Genomic DNA, 25,428 nt, shown 5'->3' on the forward strand with positions numbered 1-25,428 from the left:
CAGAGTCTGATTTCAGTGATAATATTCCTTCCATAGTTAGTAGTTCTGCAATTTCATACTTGAGTTCCCTCAGCTCTCTTGGATGAGTACCATCTGGTGACTTATTACTGTTTAAATTATCAGTTTGTTCCAAAAACTTCTCTATTGACACCCCAATCTGGGACAGTTCCTCAGATTTGTCACCTAAAAGAATGACTTTGGTGTGGGAATCTTCCCCACATCTTCTACAGTGAAGACCAATGCAAAGAATTCATTTAGCTTCTCAGCAATGACCTTGTATTCTTTGAGTGCTCTTTTAGCACCTCAATTGTCCAGATGCCCCAGTGAGTGCTTTGCAGGCCTCTTGCTTCTGGTCTATTTTTAAAAAAAATGCTGTTAGGTTTTTTGTCTTTAGGTAGGTTCTTGAAATTCTGTCTTGCCCTGCCATATTGTATTTTTGCATTTAACTTGCCAGAGTTTATGCTCCTTTCTATTTTCCTCATTAGGATTTGATTTCCAATTTCTAAAGGATGCCTTTTTGCCTCTAACTTCCTCTTTTACTATGCTGGTGGCATTTTTTGGTTTTCCTTTTTTTTTTTTTTAATTTGGGGCATACATTTAGTTTGAGCTTCTGTTACAGTGTTTTTAAAGAGTCTCCATGCCGTTTTCAGGCATTTCACCCTTGTGACTGTTCCTTTTAATTGCCATTTATTTAGCTTTCTCATATTTTGTAGTTCCCTTTATGAAGTTAAATGCTGCTGTGGTGGGTTTCTTTGGCATTTTTCCCCCCACAAGGCTGTTAAATTTAATTACATTATGATCGCTATTATTGAGCAATTCAGCTATATTCACCTCTTAAACCAGATCCTGTGTTCCACTTAAGACTACATCTAGAATTACCTCTTGCCTTGTGGGTTCCAGTACAAGCTGCTCCAAGAAGCAGTCATTCATGGTGTCTAGAATTTTTTTCTCTGCATCCCTTCCTAACATGACACACTCCTACTCAGTATGAAGATAGTTGAAATCTCCCATTATTATTATGCCTTTTTGTAGCCTGTCATGTAGCTGAGCATTTCACAGTCACCATCGCTATCCTAGTCAGGTGTTTCCTACTGCTATACTCTTATTGTTTGTTTAAGAGTATAGCAGTATAGTCAGGGGTGAACATAACATAGAAGACTTATCGGTGTGGGGGCTTGGCTCTGGACCCCCAGAAGGGGCGAGGCCTCAGGTGGAAGTGGTGGAGCTGGGGTCAGCCTCCGACAGTCAGCTCATCTGCGCTGCCTGGCCCATGTTGCCCAGGGCTCTGGCGGAGATTTAAAAGGGACTGGGGCTCCATCTGTTGCTGTGGTAGTAGCAATGGTAGCAGCTGGGAGCCCCCGGCCCTTTTAAATCACCGGGCCCTGGGGAAGCTGCCATTTTTATCCTCCCCCATCAGCGGCCCTGATTGTTATCTAGCCTAAACTGTGCTTTCCAAACATACTTTTAAAATCTGTATTTAGTTGATCTGCCTAGTATGTCTAAATATAAATGCATCTCTGATTTATAAAGGGGCTTGCTTTAGTGTCTACAAAATCTGCATTGACATAACCCATCTAGAAAAAAAAAACCATTGATTTCTTCAAAACTTAAAAATGGATCTTTTCAGATGCTTACCTTCTGAATCTTTACCAAATGAGTTGTGGTTGCAAATATTGTTTTGTGTTGCTTCTAGTACAAATCTGAAACTGTACATAATATGGCTTTACTATATATATGAAAATATATGTATGCATATTTTTTTTAAACACAGGTTTGACTTTGAAAACCATTTCTCTGAAGTACTAGTTGCCCAAGCTGAACTTATACAAATGATTGAATTATGTCAGGCCCTGAGAAACAGACTGCAAAGAAATCATCAAGTACGTTGTTACTATATCACGATTTACTTTAACTTCTCTTGTTTTGTTCACTTATTGTTTTAAAGTTTAGGTTGTGGGTTGTTTGTAGTTATCATAATTTGGATTGCACTTTTAAATACTCATAGCCATAATAAAAAAATTCACAAAAAATTTCCTTGCCTTCTGAGTTGATTTCTAGTTTCCAGCAACATTTTGATGATGTAGGAAGGAAACAGTTCTCTTTTTTTTTTCCCTGCAGAAAGTTAATTTCCCCTTCCAGAAATCAAACAGAGGTTTTCGTTTTGTATCTTTACATCACCAAGTAATAATGGTACTTTTGTTAAGATGCTTTGCTTTCAAAAGGGTAGATAATGTATGAACATAAGAACGGCCATACTGGGTCAGACCAAAGGTCCATCTAGCCCAGTATCCTGTCTTCCCACAGGGGCCAATGCCAGGTGCCCCACAGGTAATGAACAGAACATGTAATCATCAAGTGATCCACCCCTGTCGCCCATTCCCAGCTTCTGGCAAACAGAGGCTAGGGGCACCATCCCGGCCCATCCTGGCTAATAAGAACATAAGAGAGGCCGTACCGGGTCAGACCAAAGGTCTATCTAGCCCAGTATCTGTCTACCGACAGTGGCCAATGCCAGGTGCCCCAGAGGGAGTGAACCTAACAGGCAATGATCAAGTGATCTCTCTCCTGCCATCCATCTCCATCCTCTGACAAACAGAGGCTAGGGACACCATTCTTACCCATCCTGGCTAATAGCCATTTATGGACTTAGCCACCATGAATTTATCCAGTCCCCTTTTAAACATTGTTATAGTCCTAGCCTTCACAACCTCCTCAGGTAAGGAGTTCCACAAGTTGACTGTGCGCTGCGTGAAGAAGAACTTCCTTTTCTTTGTTTTAAACCTGCTGCCTATTAATTTCATTTGGTGACCCCTAGTTCTTGTATTATGGGAATAAGTAAATAACTTTTCCTTATCCACTTTCTCAACATCACTCATGATTTTATATACCTCTATCATGTCCCCCCTTAGTCTTCTCTTTTCCAAGCTGAAGAGTCCTAGCCTCTTTAATCTTTCCTCGTAGGGGACCCTCTCTAAACCCCTAATCATTTTAGTTGCCCTTTTCTGAACCTTTTCTAGTGCTAGAATATCTTTTTTGAGGTGAGGAGACCACATCTGTACACAGTATTCGAGATGTGGGCGTACCATGGATTTATATAAGGGCAATAATATATTCTCAGTCTTATTCTCTATCCCCTTTTTAATGATTCCGAACATCCTGTTTGCTTTTTTGACCGCCTCTGCACACTGCGTGGACATCTTCAGAGAACTATCCACGATGACGCCAAGATCTTTTTCCTGACTCGTTGTAGCTAAATTAGCCCCCATCATGTTGTATGTATAGTTGGGGTTATTTTTTTCCAATGTGCATTACTTTACATTTATCCACATTAAATTTCATTTGCCATTTTGTTGCCCAATCACTTAGTTTTGTGAGATCTTTTTGAAGTTCTTCACAATCTGCTTTGGTCTTAACTATCTTGAGTAGTTTAGTATCATCTGCAAACTTTGCCACCTCACTGTTTACCCCTTTCTCCAGATCATTTATGAATAAATTGAATAGCCATTGATGGCTCTATCCTGCATGAACTTATCTAATTCTTTTGTGTACCTTTGTGTAATCATTATAGAGATTGCCAAAGATATTGAATTTGGTAGACAACCCAAGAGCAATGGCATGTGTGCATTGTTAATGGAAACACAATCTTCCTTGTAGTCTATCTTACCCAACAGTTAGGGAGAACAAAACGTATAAAGTATTCATAGCAAGACAGATATTAAGCATCACAGCACATTGCATACAAGAAATCACCTTTCATTTGTGGATTGAGAAATATCCAAACATTGCAAACATTTATGCACATGCTTAATTTTAAGCATGTGAGTATTCTCACTGTTCTCAGTAGGACTGCCCACATGTTTTAAATTAAGTACATGGTTCTCTTTACATAATTTCATTGGATAACTGGATATCCAAGTATAAGCATGACTTCCTGAGCCTGGAGGATGTTACGGAATATAATAAGTCTGAATCTGTTAAGTCTAAACCTGCACATTTGTATATAGTCCATACATTAAACATATCCCTCCCTAATTGATTAATTACATCTGGTAAAATATCAGACTGATGAGGGTTGAATGTAAATGAAATGAAGAAAGGAAACATTTGTTCCCATAGAGCTAGGTAAATACTGGAAAAGATATTTATGATTATTTGTTCAAATTCACTTTAGCATTTGTGATCCCTTTAACACCTCCTTTCCATGAATATTAGTATGAGGGCTTTGTTTTGTTTGTTTGCAAAAATGTTCACTGGAAGAAAAGGCGGCTGGAATACTCAAATATGTGTTAGCACAAACCTTCATGCCACAAATGAATAATTCAAGCCCTCTGCCTTTAACAGAAGTTGTAGTCATCTAATTATGGAGTAGGAACCATAGCATACAACTTAGGTTAATGATCACACAAGGCAAATACAGTAGATTCAGCTTATTAGCAACCCCTTAATTGCTATCAAAATTTTGCTTTTGTCCAGCAGTTGCAAATGAACAGAAGGTAGGTTTGTGAGACTGTAGCCAGGATGGAAGTGCTGAGATGTGCCTTTCCTGGTTGCAGTCCTGCAAACCTTCCTGTGGGCAGAGTAGCTGCAGAGAGGAGGGCTGCTGCCTGGATGCTGGGGCTTTCTGTGGGGAGCCAGGGTGGTGAGTGCTCACAGAAGTATACAGTACTTCTCCCTGTGTTCTCCAGAGGTCAGAGCTCAGCATATCCCAGTGCTTTCTTCCCTGGGTGCCACCCTCTGACAGGGTGCAGCCTGAAGACTGCAGGGAGCCTGCAGCCCCTTACCTCCTAGTCCTTGTGAGCAAGCAGGTTTGTGGGGCTGCAGCCAAGAAGGCACGTCTCAGCTCTTCCTTCCGTGGCTGCAGCCTTGCAAACCTGCCTGCAGCTAGGGCTGTTCTCCAAAAAAATGTTCTTAATAAGCAACATGCCATTGCAAATATCCAAATCCCATTAACATTAAAGTCAATGGGATGGGATTGTTTTTGGCAATAGTTTGCTATTAACTGGAAGTTGTTAACATGCAGGTTGCTATTAAGCAGAATCTACTTTAGATACAGAAAAGACTAAAAAAAATAGTTTGCAAGCAATTTATAGATTGAAATTTGTTCCCATTAAAGGCTTGTCAAATAATTGTGACTAACAAATTTGTAAAAATGAGTCAACTCATGGATAATTTGCAAACAAAATTGAGGCTGAATTTACCGTGTACATTGTTTTTTCTATGAATAGTTAGACCATCTCTACTTTTTAGTAGAAATTTTTCATTCTTTAGCTATCCATCTCCAGCTACCTGACCTTTCCCTCTGGAGAAGAAAATGTTCATTGTTACCCAAAAGAAAGCTTTATGCAAAAAATGCAACTCATGTATAATCTACATTTACAGCTTCTGAAAGTAATCAAATCTGGGAAGATTTTTCTTCCTGAATCAATTTTAAACCCTAGCAGATGGTACAAAGATGTGCTCCAAATCACAATAGAGAGACTGAAAGGAGGAAAAATCCCAGTCTCAGGATTAATTGGATATGGATAGTTGGATGATAAAAAATAAATTTTGTGTTCTTACTGTTACTTTCTAGTAATGACATGAACAGTGGCGGAAAGCACTAAAGCAATACATGGTTGTATTTCAAAAATTTTTTGTCCATTTTTTTTATTCTTACTCCATTTGGAATTTTATCAATACAGTATATTACAAACCCATTATATATATATTATATATAGACTATATATATATTTGGAGGGCCGAGTCAAGGTTATGCTGCTGGAATAGCTTTAGACATGTTATCCTTGATTATGTTTAAAGGATTGGGTTACCTCAGAAGCTTTGATCCCACAATATGACATATTCCCCATCTACCTTTATATGTAGGTCAGTTTCATTAGTACTAGTAAGATCATTTAGGTCTGTTCCTCTCTCCAAGTTTGCAAAGACATTTTCTTCTATAATGCTAATTTGCTAGGATTCCTATGTTTTAGATTTCAGTGGTAGCTGTGTTAGTCTGTATCAGCAAAAAAACTGAGTCCTTTTGGCACCTTACAGACTAACAAATTTATTTTGGTCATAAGCTTTCATGGGCTAGAAACCACTTTCTAGCCCACGAAAGCTTATGCCCAAATAAATTTGTTAGTCTCTAAGGTGCCACAAGGATGTCTCGGTTTTTTGTTTTAGAGTACGTCTGCGCTACAGGATTATTCTGATTTTACAGAAACCAGTTTTTTAAAACAGATTGTATAAAGTGCATGCGGCCACATTAAGCACAGTAATTCGGCGGTGTGCATCCCTGTACTGAGGCTAGCGTCCATTTCCGGAGCGTTGCACTGTGGGTAGCTATCCCATAGCTATCCCATAGTTCCCGCAGTCTCTCCCGCCCACTGGAATTCTGGGTTGAGATCCGAGTACCTGATGGGACAAAAAACATTGTCGCTAGTGCTTCTGGGTACAGCCTCACCCCTCCTTCCGTGAAAGCAGCGGCAGAGAACCGTTTTGTGCCTTTTTCCTGGGTGAACTGTGCAGACGCCATACCACGGCAAGCATGGACCCTGCTGAGCTCAAGACAGCAATCATGGACGTTTTAAAGACCTCGCGCATTCTTGTGCAGTCTATGCTGAACCGGGACCTGCAAAGCCAGGCGAGGAGGAGGCGGCTATGGCAGAGCGGCGACGAGAGTGATGAGGACATGGACACAGAATTCTCTCAAACTGCGGGCCCTGGCGCGTTGGAGATCCTGCTGGTAATGGGGCAGGTTCTAGCCATGGAACTCTGATTTTGGGCCCGGGAAACAAGCACAGACTGGTGGGACTGTATAGTGTTGCAGGTGTGGGATGATTCCCAATGGCTGCAAAACTTTTGCATGCATAAGGGCACTTTCATGGAACTTTGTGACTTGCTTTCCCCTGCCCTGAAATGCCAGAATACCAAGATGGGAGCAGCCCTCACAGTTGAGAAGCGAGTGGCAATAGTCCTCTGGAAGCTTGCAATGCCAGACAGCTACCGGTCAGTCGGGAATCAATTTGGAGTGGGCAAATCTACTGTGGGGGCTGCTGTGATGCAAGTAGCCAAAGCAATCACTAAGCTGCTGCTATGAAAGGTTGTGACTCTGGGAAATGTGCAGGTCATAGTGGATGGCTTTGCTGCAATGGGATTCCCTAACTGTGGTGGGGCGATAGATGGAACCCATATCCGTATCTTGGCACCGGAGCACCCAGTACATAAACCGCAAGGGGTACTTTTCAATGGTGCTGCAAGCACTGGTGGATCACAAGGGACATTTCACTAACATCCACGTGGGATGGCCGGGAAGGGTTCATGATGCTCGCGTCTTCAGGAACATACTCTGTTTAAACGGCTGCAGCAAGGGAATTACTTCCCAGACCAGAAAATAACAGTTGAAATGCCTGTAGTTATCCTGGGGGACCCAGCCTACCCCTTGATGCCATGGCTCATGAAGCCATACACAGGCAGCCTGGACAGTAGTCAGGAGCTGTTCAACTACAGGCTGAGCAAGTGCAGAATGGTGGTAGAATGTGCATTTGGCCGTTTAAAGGCACGCTGGCGCACATTGCTGACTCACTCAGACCTCAGCCAAACCAATGTCCCCATTGTTATTGCTGCTTGCTGTGTGCTCCACAATCTCTGTGAGAGTAAGGGGGAGACCTTTTATGGCGGGGTGGGAGGCTGAGGCAAATCACCTGGCCGCTGATTATGCGCAGCCAGACACCAGGGTGATTAGAAGAGCACACCAGGAAGTGGTACGCATTAGAGAAGCTTTGAAAACCAGTTTCATCACTGGCCAGGGTACGGTGTGACTGTTACGTTTGTTTCTCCTTGATGAAACCCACCACCCCTTGATTGACTCATTCCCTGTAAGCCAGCCCCCGCCTTTGAACACAGCTTGCTTTCTAAGGAAATAAAGTCACTCTCGTTTAAAAATCATGTATTCTTTATTAATTAATTATAAAAAGAGGGAGAGAACTGACAAGGTAGCCCAGGTGGGGTTTGGGAGGAGGTTAGGGGGGAAGGAAAAGGCCACTAAAAAAATTTCATAATAATGACAGCCTTTTGATTGGGCTGTCCACTGGGGTGGAATGAGCGGGTGCACGGAGCCTCCCCCCACGCGTTCTTAGTCTTCTGGTGGGTGAAGAGGCTAAGGAACATGGTGAGGGGGGAGGGTGGTTATACAGGGGCTGCAGTGGCACTCTGTGATCCTGCTGCCGTCCCTGAAGCTCCACCAGACGCCAGAGCATGTCTGTTTGATCACACAGCAGCCCCAGCATTGCATCCCACCACCGCTGATCTTTCTGCCGCCACCTCTCATCTCGAGCATCTCTCCTGTCCTCACGTTCGTCCCTCCTGTCCCCACGGTCACTGGCATCTTTCCTGTACTTTGATACCACGTCCTTTCACTCATTCAGATGAGCTCTTTCATTGCGGGTCACTTCCATGATTTCTGAGAACGTTTCGTCTCGCGTCTTTTTTTTCCGCCACCTTATCTGAGATAGCCTTCGGGACGGAGTAGGGAGGCTTGAAAAATTTGCAGCTACATGAGGGAGGGAAAAAAGGGAGAGAAGTATTTAAAAAGATACATTTTACAGAACAATGGTTATATTCTTTCACGGTGAACAACACTAATCACATGTGCTATGTAAGGTGAATTCACTACAAGGTCGCATTTTGCATCTTAATATTGAGTGCCTGCGGCTCTGGTGTTAGAGATCTCACAGACGCAGGTCCGGGCAGCAGAATTCGGCTTGCATGCGGCCATGGTAAGCCATTGTCTTTCGTCTTCTGCAGCCTTCATATATCCAGCGCCCTCCTTTCCCAAATAGCAAGCAAAGCCCATTGAGTGCTGCTTCTTTCCTGTTAACGTGCAGCAGCAGAAACCACCCCCTGATCCAATTCTCTGGGATGATCGCTTTACCTCTCCCCCCACCACGTGGCTGGTATCATGGAAGATCACTGCTAAACACCCCCCTGCCCCGCTCACCGCATGGCTGGTAGCAGGGAAGATCCCTGCTAGTCAAACGCGAAAAAGCTCAGCGCCAATCACCTCCCCCTGCTTGGCTACCTGCAGGGAAGGATTTCTTTTAAGCCACAGGTAAACTTCCCAGTCGGAATGGCCATCTCTGTCCCCTTAATTAAATTCCTGAATTTCAACCAGATTACCATGAACGATATCACTCTCCTGAGGATAACACAGTGAGATAAAGAACGGATGTTGCTTGAATGCCAGCAAACACCAGGACGATACGCAGCTAGGCTTTGTCATGCAATGATACCAGATTACTTTCTACATGCATGGCGTGGTCAAGTGTCCTACCATGGAGGACGGAATAAGGCTGCCCTGCCCAGAAACCTTCTGCAAAGGCTTTTGGAGTACCTCCAGGAGAGCTTCATGGAGATGTCCCTGGAGGATTTCCGCTCCATCCCCAGACATGTTAACAGACTTTTCCAGTAACTGTACTGGCCGTGAATGCATCCCAAGTCCTCAGGGCAAATTAGTCATTAAAAAACGCTTGCTTTTAAACCATGTTTTATATTTACAAAGGTACACTCACCAGAGGTCCCTTCCATGGCTTCATTGTGTGGGATAGTGGCTTGGGAGGGCTGGGAGGGTAATTCCGTCAGGGTGAGAAAAAGCTCCTGGCTGTTGGGGAGAACGGAGTGCTGTGTGCTCTCTGCAAGCTCGTCCTCCTCTTCCTCCTCCTCATCTTCCCCCATCCGCAGAATCCTCAGCCATGGCTGAGATTACCCCCACCTCAGAATCCACGGACAGGCGTGGGGTAGTGGTGACGGACCCCCCCTAGAATTGCATGCAGCTCAGCGTAGAAGCGGCATGTTTTCGGCCCTGCCCCAGACCTTCCATTTGCTTCTTTGGTTTTCTGGTAGGCTTGTCTGAGCAACTTAACTTTCACACGGCACTGTACTGAGTCCCTGGTGTGGTCTCTCTGCATCATGGCCTTGGAAATTTTTTCAAATGTTTTTTCATTTTGTCTTTTGGAATGGAGTTCTGTTAGCACGGAATCCTCTCCCCATACAGTGATCAGATCCAGTACCTCCCGTGCAGTCCATGCTGGAGCTCTTTTTCGATTCTCCGGAGACTGCATTGTTACCTGTGCTGATGAGCTCTGCGTGGTCACCTGTGCTGGTGAGCTCTCCACACTGGCCAAACAGGAAATGAAATTCAAAAGTTCACGGGGCTTTTCCTGTCTACCTGGCCAGTGCATCCGAGTTCAGATGGCTTTCCAGAGCGGTCACAATGGTGCACTGTGGGATACCACCTGGAGGCCAATACCATCGAATTGCGGCCACACTAACCCTAATCCGACATGGCAATACCAATTTGAGCACTACTCCCCTCGTCGGGGAGGAGTACAGAAATCGGTTTTAAGAGCCCTTTATATCAATATAAAGGGCTTCGTTGTGTGGACGGGTGCAGGGTTAAATCGGTTTAACGCTGCTAAATTCGGTATAAACGCGTAGTGTAGACCAGGCCTTTGATGTAAGCTTTCGTGGGCTAGAACCCACTTCATCAGATGTATGAAGTAAAAGATACAGGAGGAGGTATAAATACATGAAAGGATGTGGGTTGCTTTACCAAGTGTTAAGTCAATCTAACAAGAAAAATCAATTAACAGCAGGATACCAAGGGAGGAGAAATAACTTTTGAAGTGGTAAGAGAGTAGCCCATTACAGACAAGAGGGTGTGAGTAACATTAGGAAGAAATGAGTATTGGGGAAATTAAGTTTAGGTTTTGTAATGACCCCACCACTCCCAGTCTTTATTCAGGCCTAATCTGATATTATCTAGTTTGGAAATTAATTCCAGTTCTGCAGCTTCACGTAGGAGTCTGTTTTTGAAGGTTTTTTGTTGAAGAATTGCCACTTTCAGGTCTGTTATTGAGTGACCAGAGAGATTGAAGTGTTCTCCTACTGGTTTTTGAATGTTATGATTCCTGATGTCAGATTTGTGTCCATTTATTGTTTTGCATAGAGACTGTCTGTCTGGTTTGGCCAATGTACATGGCAGAGGGGCATTGCTGGCACATGATGGCATATATCACATTGGTAGATGTGCAGGTGAACGAGCCCCTGATGGTGTGGCTGATGTGGTTAGGTCCTATGATGCTGTCCCTTGAATAGATATGTGGACAGAGTTGGCACGGGGGTTTGTAGCAGATTCAGGTTGGGGAGCTGTCTGTAAGGACTGGCCTGTCTCCCAAGGTTGGTGAGAGTGAGGGATCTCCTTCAGGATATTTAGTTGGGGGGCTGTAGGTGACGGCTAGTGGCGTTCTGTTACTTCAACGTTTTGTTCTTCAACAAAAAAAACTTAAAAACAGACTCCAATGTAAAGCTGCAGAACTGGAATTAATTTTCAAACTAGATACCATCAGACTAGGTTTAACACTTGGTAAAGCAACCCACATCCCTTCATGTATTTATACCTGCTCCTGTATTTTCCACTCCATGCATCTGATGAAGTGGGTTCTAGCCCACGAAAGCTTATGCCCAAATAAAATTGTTAGTCTCTAAGGTGCCACAAGGACTCCTTGTTTTTTTTTCTGATACAGACTAACATGGCTACCACTGAAACTTATGTTTTAGATGGCATTTATAACTGAATACATATATAAAATTTAAATCCTACATTTAAATGTTTTCTATTAATTCTTTTAGTGATTTTTATACAGTACTTTTTGTTCAGTAATTGCATTGAAAGGTTAGAGAAACTCAAGTTGAGAGCTAGTCTCTATTTTCTTTTTAGAAAGCTTTGTTTTATAAATGTAGTTTAAAATTTATAAAATCTTTTGAATTTCTGGTTCTTGGGTGCCGTATTTTACATTTCAGATAAAGATTATTTTCAAAGAGTAAATGCTAATGTTTTTAGAGTCTCATTTTCAGTGGTACTGAGCATTCATGGACAGCTGATATCGGTGGAAACTGTGGGTCCTCTGCACCTCTGAAGTCCAAACCCTTAATATATATGAGCATTACAAAATTTTTCCACTGGGTGGCTACTATGATTGAGAATGTAGTAGAGTTTAGATGATGGCTTTGGAATGACTTTTTGTTTCCAAATAAACAGTACTTCACTGGCTAAAGAAGAAATACAGCTCAATTTTCCATTGCTAATAGTATATAGTAACAGTTTATGACCTAAATAGAAACAGTGTAAGAAAGCAATGTATTTTATATATATGAACTCTGATTCCACTCCATCATATATAAATGGCATTTTTTTTCTGAGTTGGGATAAGTGCTTTCAACAGATTTCAGTATGATTGGCTCTTGTAATGTTTGAATAGAGAGACTCATAACATTCATGGCATTCGTTCTATACAAGAATAATATAGAATGTCTGTGAAGATCAATTTGAGTGACTTTAAATTCAGAAAATTATATTATCTTTAATGCTTTGCTAAAATTGATTTAAAAGTAAGACTTTAATGTTTAAAAAAACAAATATAAAGTTATTCTGTTGCAGAGTATTGAATGTAACAGAATCAATCAATGTCATATTGATCCATCTGTTTCTTAATTAGAAAAAAAGGTAAAGGCTATGTCTATTGAGACCTTTTGTATTAGAATGCTATAGAGCCTAGGATCTCATCTGTTTTTATCATAGTTTGGTTTTCCTTGCAATAATTGAAACATTTGATGGGGGACCAAAAGTATTTTTTTAATAATAGCAATATATGCAAGAAACAAAGCACCAATGCCCACAGGGCTTAAAGTCAAAGCTTCTTTAGACCTTTGTCTCCCCCACCCCCTACCTCTTCAAATCTGGCTCTAAAAGAGGAAATTGGGGCAGGTAGGGAAATGAATCCTACACCGTTTTCTGTGTTACATTGTAAGCAGCACATTACTACTCTTCTGTAAGTATATTTTTCACAGATGTAAAATAAAACCAATACACAGTCAAAGAAATGTTTTGCCTTAATTCTGATTTTTTTTCCTCTCCCTTGGGTATATAAATCTCTTCACTCAGAGATTCTTAAAACTTCTTTGCTGTAGAAAGTTTAAAGCCAACACCTTTATTATGTAAAATTGATGTAACAAAATGTGATATGAAAATTGTCCATAAGGTTTTCTTTTCATTTCTGATTTGATTGTTGTGACATTGTTAGGAAAAGGACAATCAGTTCAGGACCTGAAATTTTATTGTATAGGTCTATTTAAGCCCTGGTCTACACTTAAAAAGTTTGCTGGGATAGCAATGTCAGTTAAGGATGTGATCATCCTTCCGACCCCCAGTAGAGCTGTACTGGCAAAAGGCCTACTACAGATGCAGTTATGCTTGCAAAAATGTTGTTTTGGTGGGGTAGCTTATTTTACATAAAAATAAATGGTATAAACTATACTGGCAAACCTGGTATAAACTACATTAGGAGGGCTTGCCTGTGTAGCTATGCTGGCAAAGCTTTTAAGTATAGACAAGGCCTTTCAGATTTAAAAAGGAAAACAAAAACCTTGCAATCTACTGGATACATTTAAATGATGAGGAATTTCTAAGGTAAATTACTAGCTTTGCATGAGAAGGTTTAAGGCTGAAAAGTTGTAGGGTATGAAACACATTGTTTTCCTGTCGAACTTCCATAAAACTTGGATGGAAGGAAAAAAAGAAAAGCAAATCCATTGGACTAATGCAGTACCCTGTCTTCTTTGGACACTTTAAATTCAAATCTGGGTTTAGGTGACAAATGGGTCTGCCTTGTTCCTAGTAAATATTGCCTAAGCATTGGACAGTTTCAGTTTTAGCCATTTCCACAACAACATAATCAACTAATCCTGACTCAGCAGCAACTGATTAAAAAGTGTCTCTGCCATATTTTTTTAAGAAAGCCAGTTAGATGTGTCCCATCCTATCATCTTGATATTAAAAATCAATTCCTAATAGTTAACTTTTGATCTCCATTCTATATATATGTCCTCATACCATGCTCATCACAACAGTATCTGAGCACCTTCCTGTACTGCATTAAGAAATGTGACTGTGACACAGTGGGAATTTTTGGTAATATTTGTATGAAGCCTATACTTGCCTCAGTTTCCCCTATATATTGCATTGCTACCCAGTGAGGGAAACAGAATTAAGTTTGCTCTCAGGACACGCTAAGAGACATAGAGCTTGTGTTCACATACAGTGCTACAGCAGCACAGCTGCAGTGCTTTAGTGAAGATGCTCCTATGCTGATGGGAGAGCTCCTGACAGTGTAGTTAATCCACCTCCCTGAGAGACAATAGCTATGTGAGTCAGAAGCTCTTCCCCGGAAGTTAGGTCAGTATAACTTCACTCAGGGCTGTGGATTTTTCACACCCCTGAGCAATGTAGTTATACTAATGTAGGTCTGTAGTGGAGACCTGGCCATAGACAGATATATGTGTTGCCTAGCTCTCTGAGTGGACTGAATAGGTCATTAAAAAGGACTGGCCTAAGCTGATCCATCTCAGTGAAAAAACCAAGATGACAATGGAAAGCCTGATCACCAGGACATCAACCCCTAGCAACCAGTGATCCAGAGAGAGGAGGATTTCCCAGCCTCAAAGCAGGGACTCAGAGCAGACAACTCAGCTTGAGAACAAAGGACTGAGAAGTGTGAGTTAGGGGGAAATAAATTTGAGCTCTGGAAGAAGCTTGGTAGCTCTCTCACCTGGGAACTGACTAGAAAAGGAAATGAGAAGGAGAGCCAGAGATGGTGTTCATTACAGTTTGGCTGGCTCATCATGGCACTGGCTTGGCCAGGATGGACTATGGCTTAACTTCTGCCTCTCTTTGCTACTTTTAAGATTTCCTATGCTGTGTTCCAGTTGAATAATAAACGCTACCGTTTTGAAAATGCTGCTTGAATCAGTGTCACTGTAAATAATTAAGTGAGGTGCATTAATCCCTGATGAGTGTGCAAGCCTCTACCCAGAGTGTACTTCAGTTGGACTTGCTGAATAGACCTCACAGTGTGAAGCAGGACTGCTGAAGCCCCAGAGATTCAGTCTCAGGTGGTGGTGAGGCCGCACGGCCCACTCTGAAGGAAGGGTGAGACCTCTGGTAGTCTGGCACGTAGAAGGGATTTCTCCAAGAGACTGTTTCAAAGCTGGGGGCATAGCACTGATCCTGTGGATAGATAACAGTGACTAACATCAGTCACATGTTTGTTCTCTGATCCTTTCCCTAGGGGAAGAAGTGTATGCAGTGGAGTGTCTTGTTTTGGTAGCGTTTTAGGTTTTTAAACATACATGTTGCTATATATTTATGTTGTCCTAGGCTCAAAGCAATCAGGTTTTCCAAGAAGTAACAGAAATTACTTGGCTGCTATTTAATATGTTAATTTATTGCACACATTGCTCATCACCATAATAACAGTAATTTGCATAACTGTTAAGAAAATATATTATTTGTCAAATCCATACAAAAAGCTATATTATACTAATATGCAGGTTGCAAAGCGGTCATAAAATGCCAACATTAACTCTCTGCTTGGGCCTATGCATTATGTTACATTCTGAAAAAGGATGTGAGCAATGAAGTGGCAAAACTTGCAGATGATGCACAATTATGTGTTAATTAAGACTAGCAAAGACTCTGAGCAACTTCAGAGGGACTCTACAAAGCTAGATGAATGGGCAGCATTGGTGACAAATGCAAGGTAATGCATCCTGGAAGGAATAATGTAAACCCATTACATATACCATTGCATTTTGAAACCACTCAGGAAAAAGGCATGGGATAAAATCCGGGCCTCCTTCAGGTCAATGGGAGTTTTGTCATTGACTTCAGTGGGGCCAGGATTTCCCCTATAGGTTTCATTCTGGAGAGAATAATGCAGTCAAAAAAGCAAATAATAAAGCATTAAGATGTATAATGAATATGACCGAAATAATACTGAAAATAAGTGTCATTATATAAATTAATGGTATTCCTGCACCTGAAGTGCTGTGTTCAAGTGTGGTCGCCCTATCTCAAAAAGGATACAATAACAATTTATTCCAGTGCTTAACTACCCTGACTGTTAGAAAGTTATTCCTAATGTCCAATTTAAACTGCCCTTGCTGCAATTTAAGCCCATTGTTTTTTGTCCTATCCTCAGAGGTTAAGAACAACAATTTCTCTTCCTCCTCCTTGTAACAATCATTTATATACTTGAAAACTGTTATGTGCCTCCTCAGTCAATTTTTTCAATCTTCCTTCATAGGTCATGTTTTCTAGAGCTTTAACCATTTTTGTTGCTCTTCTCTGAATGTTCTCCAATTTATCCATATCTTTCCTGAAATGTGGACATAGTACTTCAATTCAGACCTAATCAGCACAGAGCAGAGCAGAAGAATTACTTCTTGTGTCTTGCTTATAACACTCCTGCTAATACATCCCAGAATGATGTTTGCTTTTTTTGCAAGTGTTACACTGTTGACTCATATTTAGCTTGTAATTCACTACGACTACCAGGTCACTTTGCACAGTACTCCTTCCTAAGCAGTCATTTCCCATTTAGTATGTATGCAATTGATTGTTTCTTCATAAGTGGAGTACTATGAATTTGTCCTTACTGAATTTCATCCAATTTACTTCAGACCATTTATCCAGTTTGTCCAGATTATTTTGAATTTTAATCTTATCCTCCAAAGCACTTGTACTTGCAACCCCGCCCATCTTGGTATCATCCACAAACTTTATAAGTGTATTCTCTATGCCATTATCTAAATAATTTATGAAGATATTGAACAGAACCAGACTCAGAACCAGTCCTTGCGGTCCAGAACCCCACTTGACTGTGAACCGCTGATTACTCTGTGAGAATGGTTTTCCAACCATTATGCACCCACCTTATAGTAGCTCCAGTTGTATTTCCCTAGTTTGTTTATGAGAAGATCATGTGAGACAGTATAAAAAAACCTTACTAAAGTCAAAATACACCACATCTATCACTTCCCTCCATCTACAAGGTTTTTACCCTGTCAGAGAAAGCTATTAGGTTGGTTTGACACTGTTTTGTTCTTGACAAATGTATACTGACAGTTATTTATCACCTTATCTTCTAGGTGTTTTCAAATTGATGGCTTAATTATTTGCTCCATTATCTTTCCAGGTACTCAAGTTAAGATGGCTAGTCTGTAATTCCCTGGGTTGTCCTTATTCCCCTTTTATAGATTGGCACTATATTTGCCCTTTTCCAGTAGGTCTTTGCCTTAGGCATGTTTCACCTTTGCCATGTAAAGTTTAATAATATATACCTCATAGTCATATAGTACAAATTATGTATAAAGAAGTTAACAAAATTAGGTCATAATTCTGTTCAAATCCATTAGATTTGATTTCAGAAAGGTCTTTCTGCATGTTCACTGTAGACGTCAATGGTAAAGTGATGCTTGGCCACTACAGTTTCCAAAGCACTACAGCAACTTCACCATTTATGAATCTTTACCCTAATGAGAAACTGCAAGACACACTGCCTAAACTGCATATTGCAATATAAAATGAAAACTACCTTGTCAGTGGCAGCTTTGTGGGGTCAGCACTTCTGAAAATTGGGCTCATTAGAAATAGATATGAAAATAAATCTTTATTTTCAAGATAATAAAAGAAATGTCTTATTTTATTGGATCATTTTTATTTATCATCTTAATTTAAAAATGGGCAATAATGAAAGAGGCTAGCCTAAAATTTAGAACCATTTCAGATCCTTCATATGCTTTTTCAGTTCTCACAGGAATACAGCCTAAAGGAAACAATATAAATTAATGATGAAATTCATTTCAGAGATAGCATTGCTATTGAGTCCGGAAGAATGAAATTAAACCTGTATTGTTCTAGAAACATCCCTTTAGGACTTCTAGAGGGTGAAAATTTGCACATATGGCTTCAAGGCTTTTTTCCTCTAAGTATTTGGACATATAGCATGTTAGATGTGTGCTTAACGTTAATTCTGTAGCTCAACTGTGCATATGATAGAAAAATTGGTTTCTCATCAAGAGCCACAATTGCACCATGTGTACTATTTAATGAATTTGATGTATATTCAGAAATGGAGAGACACATGGTGCTCATGTATCGGTTTTTTTAAATGCAAGCAGTAGGTTAATGAGAGGGGTCAGGTGCAAGTATTAGAGTGTTAGAATTGTAGTAATCCCATCATTGTTAATAAGTCTATGTGCTTTGAGAACTTGGCATAATAATAATGTACATAATGCTTGTAATTGTGGCAAAATCATGGGTAGCCACCTTTGCTGTAAAAGTCTCCCGTCAGTTGTTTTTCATAAAATGTTTTTGGGTTCCATTATGAATATTTTGGTAGTGGACATTTTTATTTTTACTCATACTAATTATAGTCCATGTACATTTTTCAAAAGAGAAAACAACATAATTTTATGAAAACTGCAGCACTCTACAACAGCTTTAATGAAAACCTAAATTTTGAGTCATTGCAATGTATAGCCTTGGACTTAGTCCAGATTTGCTTTTTTGAACAGACTGCATCCACAAAGCAGGTACAGCTCAAAAGTCTGTCAGCACAAATATTGCGTCAGTTCCAACAGTTTGCATTGAATTTTGTTCTAGAATTCTTTCTTTCTTTCTTCTTTTTTTATTTTCATTTAAATAGAATAGATTCCATGAGCCCAAGGCTGGAATCTGTTCAATAGTAGTGTCCATTGGTCCATGCCTGCCTCCTTCACCTCATCATGCTCTGAAGCAATGGCATAAGGGGCAGTGCAGACTGTCTCTCCAGTTCTTTTCTGCCACTTGTGGTTTGGGATGGAACCTTTCTGTGTCACTAACCTTCTAGAGTTCTGCTTGAATTTCAAGCGTAAATAACTTGTAAATACTTTTTATCTTAGATGTTTACCTTAGTGAAGGCTGGCCTTCCCTGGGGTCTTCTCTGTGCGTGATCTGCATGAGAGTTGCCTGTACCACCTCAGGGAATTACACATTCCCTCAAAGTGTGATATCTGACACTCATTCCCCCTCGTACTAGGTAGTTTTGGGTGTTAAGATTCCATAGACACTTAATGAAACTCTCCAGGAGAACCCTTTCTGACCAGGACCCAGTTTATTGGGTGAGTCTGAACTCGATTATCATCATGTTCCCATTACGCCTCTAGTGTTTAGGGCAGCGATGAAGCTCCTCCACTCCTGTCTGTTTCTGGCAAGTCTTTCAATGGTTCCCCAGCTGTGCCCCAGGTTTTTCAGCTTGGCTCCCACCACTCCTCGCCATGTTGTTTTCAGGCAGCCTCATTTTTGCTTGCCTTCAGGTGTCCGTCTTATTGCTACTCTGGTGATGGAATCAGTTTCCATCTGAAGCACATGGCCAATCCATCTCCAATGCCTCCTGGCAAGGATGGTGGTCATATCTTCTTGGCTGCACTGTGTGAATAGATCTTGGTTTGAGATTGTTCTGAGCTGAAAGATATGAAGGATTTTTCTGAGGCAGGTTGTATGTAAAGAAGACAGTTTGAACATGACATACTTTCTCATTCCCTAACATTCTGCACTATAAAGTAATGTTGAACGTACACAGCTCTGATAAATCTGGAGTTTGGTTTTCATGTTGTATTTTGATGATTTCCAGACAGTATTTAAGCTCCTGAAGGTGTTCTTGGCTTTACTGATTTTGTTCCAGATGTCATGGCTTGTTCTACTGTTCTGGCTGATAGTGCTACCCAAGTATGTGAATGTTTCTACATTGGTGAGAACATAATCCTCTATCCGTACTGGTGATGGTGAGGCAATATTAAAAGTAATGATATTGGTCTTATTGCAGATGATTTTCAGTCCAATTTGCTGGTTGAATGCGTTGAGTCGAGTTGTTTTTTCTTGTATATGGTGTTGGGTATGTGATAGGCAAGCGAGATCATCTGTGAAGTCCTGGTCTTCAAGAGATGAGAAGGGTGTCCATTTAATGCCTCTTCCTTAGTTGGGGTGTGTCTGTGTTGACATCAAGATCTTCTTCTGCCTTCTGGATGTTTGCTTCCTCTTTAGGTGGCTCCCTGTTCAGCAATTCTTTGAAATGCTCTGTCCAGCACATTACTTATTCTTTTTCTGTTGTTAGTAGGTGGCCTTGTTTGTCCCTGATGAGTGTGTTTGTTGGTGTCTGCTGTTTACCACTGATAAGCCACATCATTCCATAGACGGTTCTTTGTTCACTATGAGCAGCTGCATCCTCTACTTGTGTTACCAGTGGTACGTTGCACTCCACATGTTTTATAAAAATATGCTAGTGGGTGTGAATATAATGTAGCTGGAATATGCTTCATGCAAAAGGTGTCTTGTAAAGTATCATTACAAATCTTATAATCTTTAGTGTGTTCATCCTATTTGTATGAACGTATCATTCTTGTATCTGAAGCTAGGAATATGAAGTATTACTCCAAAGTCCTATTGTAATTATGCAAAGTGTGGGCCATTAACGGTGGTTTGGAATCTTGATGGTTCCCATTGACCAGGACAACTGGTTGTAAATGGCTCTGTTTACTTGAAAGCATTCCTGTGAGTCAGGCCGGAAAGAATGCAGGCTTGGTGTCTCACAGGACATGTGACCATGTCACATACTACTGGAATCCATCTTAAACCTGGTGCTTTTCCATTTTCCAGAGAGACAAAGGATTCCCACCTTGGGCCAAAGCTATAAAAGGGGGTGGAGCAGACAAAGGGGGGCTGCCAGTCTTGAGAAATCCCCTAGTTATCACCTTAGCTGGAACTAACAAGAACTGTACCAGGGGAAAGGATTGGTCCCACACTAAGGAGGAGTCTAGTCTGTGAAAGATGCTTATTGGATCATCTCGGCGGGTGAGATTTACCTGCATTCAGTTTCTTAAATGTATTAGGCTTAGACTTGCGTGTTTTGTTTTATTTTGCTTGGTAACTTACTTTGTTCTTTCCATTATTACTTTAAACCACTCAAATCCTACTTTTTATACTTAATAAAATCACTTTTGTTTATTAATTAAACCAGAGTAAGTGATTAATATCGGGGGGAGCAAACAGCTGTGCATATCTATTGTTATTATAGAGGGACAATTTATTATGAGTACTGTATAAGCTTTATACAGAACAAAAGTAAAAATTTATTATGGGGGGATCCACTGGGACTGCTGGTGTCTGGTGACTGAGATGGGTGGAGACTTTTTTGGTTTTTGTGCAGCTTTGGGGGTGGGGGGGGGAGGGGCTGGGTCTGTGTTCTGTGTTGCAGCAGACTAGCATGTCTGGCTCAACAAGGCAGTCCCAAGGGAGTGTGGAGCTGGAAAATGAAATGGGAGGTAGTTTCAGTTCAGCAGGTCACAGTCCAGTCCCAGGGGGTGTCTGGGACCGAACCTGTCAAAGCTGTCAATATAATATAATATTGCTCTGCTCTGTTGTCTGTGTGTTATGCTTGTGGTATTTGTCCTTTAGCTTCTGGGATTTTGTATCTAAAACATCTTTCCTTAAGGGCTCATCTGGTTCTATGGTGTTCCTCTCCCTGGTGTGTCTTCCATATGCCCTCCTCTCTTCTTTTCTCTCTTGTCTGGGCTGTTGCTGTTGCTCACTTTGCTGTGTGCTGTCTGCTGCTACTTTGTTGACTCCTCCTCTGCATCTCTCCTCTCTTCTCTCCTCAAGTTGCAAGTGCCTGTTCCCTAACTGTTAAACAGAGAACTTTTGTTCTTCAGTATTCAGTCAGTCTTTTTGTTAATGCTTGTTTTGTTGTGTCCCTTTGTTGTCCACCCACACTCACTTTTTTTTTTTTTCTCAGTGTCTCACAAGGTGATGGTCATGTGCTAATCTCTGCACCTAACATCACTTTCACTTCTATCAATCATCATCACCATTTCCTACTCATCATTTCTCATCAATCATCATTTGTCTTATTTTTTTTTTTTATTTTTCAGAACATGTCGTCAGCTTGTGAATTTGAAATAATCCGCCGCCAATGATGATCATTCATAGATCACTTCAATGCTCATCTCTACTCATTTCTCTCATGCCTCTCATTATTTTTTTTCCCATATTGCTGTTGTTTGTGTCTGTCCCATTGTCTCTTGGCATCTCTTGCTATTCAGTCTGATGATATGATGATTAGATCATACTCTAACTCCTTTCATGTAAATCAATGTCATTTGTCCTTTACCTTTTACTACTCATTTGTCGGATTTGTCAACTCAATGTCATTGTCATATATTGTGTCTCTTTCAGCTCTTCTCTCTGCTGGTTCTGCTTGATCTGCTGCCTTCAGACTTCCACTCCCCACTGCCTTCTTCAAAAGATGGCAGCATCCTCATAGTGTTGTCCATCATCCAGTCCAGAATCCATCATAAAAGTCAGAATCTTTCCAAGTTGTCTGTGACAACAGAATGTGATCTCTCTGCTGATCTCAGAATGTGGTGTGATGAATGTTCCTCTCCTGCTTGTATCTTGTCTGTTGTGAGAGTGTTTGTAATGTTTCTTATGCTCAAAAAAGCAATTACAGAACTCTATTATAAGCTCTATCTATTTACTCATGACTTATTCCATGACAGTGATTCCTTGACTCTATTTACCTCTGATCAGATCAGACACCAGACATCAGCTGATGTCTGTCTGGTGTTGCATTTGGCACCCATGCATCACCTGTCACAACAACACCTGACAGTAACTATGCTCATAGTAACATGACTATGCTTGAAGAAATGTATGTTTGAAGTAGAACTATAGCTCACTCACTCTTGATAGCTTGTATATAGCTTGACAGTACTGAAGTGAGGATAGCACTGGGGTTCAGTGTCTTCACCCTCACTCAGTGTAGGAAGCATACACCCCCACCACACACCTGTTGGGCACACTGGATTGATGGGGGACTAGGGCACACTCTGGTAACCACTGGACTATACTGTAGGGTAACAGTTCTATCCACAGCCCAAATCTCTTCAATGGGATTCACTAATATTTGCTGACAGCAAAAAATGGTGAAATTCAGGAATCTTGGGTTCCATTTCAGGCTTTGGAGGAAAGGGTCCTCTAATGGTAAGATACCCTTCTGCCTCTGCTCAGTGAGTAAGCTACTGGCAGAGGGAATGTTTCCCAGCTCCTTCTGCCCTGTGGGGATGAAACTGCGATTAAGCTATTTCTTTTCCACCCTAGAGCAGTCTTTAAATTAGGGAAGCAACTTCTTGAAAAGGAGGGAAGTAGGCTCAATTCCCCTGAGTTAGGGTGCCATGGCTCTCATAATGATATTGTATGCTTGTATAGCACTTTTTGTCCATAGGTCACAAAGTATTTTACAAAGATGAGTAAGTGCCACCATCCCATTTCACAGATAGGGGAGCCAAGTTTGTGAAATGACCTGTGGAAAAAAGCCTACACTAAGGTCTGTTAAATTTTCATAGTCCTTTGTTTTGTTGCTGTCAACTGCTTTTGCTTTTTTGTTCTGTGTGTTGAATAACTAATTTAAGCAAGAAGTATGGCTTTTCTGGTGGTACAGTATTTTATAATTTTATCCAAACCATCACTTCATTCCTTAATTTTGGGATTACAGACATAATTAGCTTTAGCTACGTATGCATGAACTTAATTGGTTATAATAAACAATTACATAGGTTATTTTTTTCATTTTCTGTCCTTTTCTTAGGCAACTGGTATGGACAATCTTGCATTATCGTGGATGATATCAGGAAGAAACCTAGAAAAACAACCTCTGACCCTTCCCATAGACCTTTGCTATGGGAAGACAGAAAACTTAAACCTACGATATCTGGTAAGAACTTTAAACCAGAAATATTGGGACTAATTTTCTATTGCTCAAGCTTTAATTTTACTACATGAGCTTCTTCACTCATTGTTTCTTACATTTCTAGCAAATGTTGAATCAATGAGCATTTGTCTTGATGTTTTATGCCTCATTGGGAAAACATGAGTACAAGGGCTAGAAACAAGATTCTCAAACCCTAATGGATGGGGTGTGACTGCAGCTGTCCTTTATCTGCTATTACAGCTATTCTCTACTGCTGCTTCTCATATGGAGGTTCGGGCTCCCAGATCAACTTTGTGCAAAAATCTAAGTAACATAGACTAGACTGGCTAGTGAATCTGCATTCTTTTCCTACTTCATCCAGCACCTGTTTCTACTCTTTAGGGAGTAGTATTGCTCCACCAGAGAAATTGCTCTTGCTTCCACATTCAGACAACTTGCAGTTTTTAAAGCCACTTTTAGACCTTAAGTGCCTGCCTAGAGACCCCCTACGGTATTCTCATTGCTAATTTGTATACTGCAGTGTAGATGTGTATGGCACTTTCCAAACAAGTATGGAGACACTGTGATCCGACATGCTTACCATATGAATTAGATAGATAATGAAAGATTATAACACACAATGGGGATGGAAGGAAAAGAGACAAGGGAAATAAGGGGAAAAGGAAATTGCTCTTCAAGAGGTAGGTGGTTTTGTTGTTTGTTTGCAAAGTACTGAAATAATTTAGTTTGTTTCTGTCCCCTATTTTTTAATGAGACAGAGCACAGAAGGATAAGGGAAAATAGAGGGAGCAGATAACACTGGAGCTGAGATTAGTGACAGAAATGTGGTTGGAAGAATGTTTGAAGGAGAGTGAGATTGGTTGGCTCACTTGAAGTGGAAGGTTATTCTGGGAATCAAGGGGTGGGAAAGTGATAGAAAGAAGCTGAGGGAAAACCAAGGGGAAAACTGAGTAGAGTGCATGACATGAATGGGAAGTAGTGAAAACTAGAGTTGATCTGTAGGTTGTCAGATCCAGGGCCGGCTCTGGCTTTTTTGCCGTCCCAAGCAAAAAAAAAAAGAAAAAGAAAAAAAAAGGGGTTGGGGAGGACAGCCGGAGTGGCAAAGCAGGGGAAAAAAACATCGCGGCTAGAGTGACAAAGCGGGGAGTCATGGCCGGCAAAGCAGGGAAAAAAAAAACAAAAAAAACCCCTACAGGGCAGCCAAAGCCAGGGTGCAGGAGGACTCCCTGTGCTGCAGAGTGCGCTCCCGGTCTAATGGGAGGAAGGGGGAGAGAACAGGGGGGAGAGGGAGAAGGGAGGCGGCCAGGGCTTCAGCGCAGCCCCGACCGCCGCGTCGCCTGCCGGGAGGGCTCTGCGCCGCTCCGGTCGGCTGGGAGGGAAGGACGCGGGCTGCCCTGCCGAGTTTGCTGCAGGGTGCTCCCCTCCTCCACGCCACCGCCCCCTACAGGGTGGCCGGATCGGGGAACCAAAAATAAAAACACCTGTTGTGCTGCCCTAGGATTGGACGGAATGCCACCCCGTAGAATCTGCCGCCCCAAGCACGAGCTTGCTCGGCTGGTGCCTGGAGCCGGCCCTGGTCAGATCTGTGGGTAGCCTTGAAGGGAGAGGATGAGCTATTTGAACTTGATGCAGAACACTTGTGGCCCTTTCCTTTTAAGAGTTTTGAGGTGAGGGCAGTTACATGACTGGAGCACCAGGGAGAGAAGAACATTTTAGCAGCAGTACTTTGGATAGATTGAATAAAGAT

At 41.4% G+C, this 25,428-nt stretch overlaps 1 protein-coding gene across 9 annotated transcripts in view; it reads left to right on the forward strand.

Annotated features, from left to right (window-relative positions):
- LOC120408022 overlaps nucleotides 1-25,428 on the forward strand; it is a 159,925-nt gene that overhangs the window by 63,848 nt on the left and 70,649 nt on the right. For all 9 annotated transcript variants that reach the window (XR_005600371.1, XM_039544496.1, XM_039544499.1 and 6 more), the window contains 2 exons: nucleotides 1,772-1,880; nucleotides 23,559-23,684. Coding sequence is in view for 8 of the 9 variants with exons in the window: in XM_039544496.1 (XP_039400430.1) it covers nucleotides 1,772-1,880; nucleotides 23,559-23,684 (235 nt within the window). In the remaining variant the exon portion in view is untranslated. The remainder of the gene's footprint in view (nucleotides 1-1,771; nucleotides 1,881-23,558; nucleotides 23,685-25,428) is intronic.

This window comes from Mauremys reevesii, linkage group 6, assembly GCF_016161935.1.
Source record: "Mauremys reevesii isolate NIE-2019 linkage group 6, ASM1616193v1, whole genome shotgun sequence".
NCBI classification, from domain to species: Eukaryota; Metazoa; Chordata; order Testudines; family Geoemydidae; genus Mauremys; species Mauremys reevesii.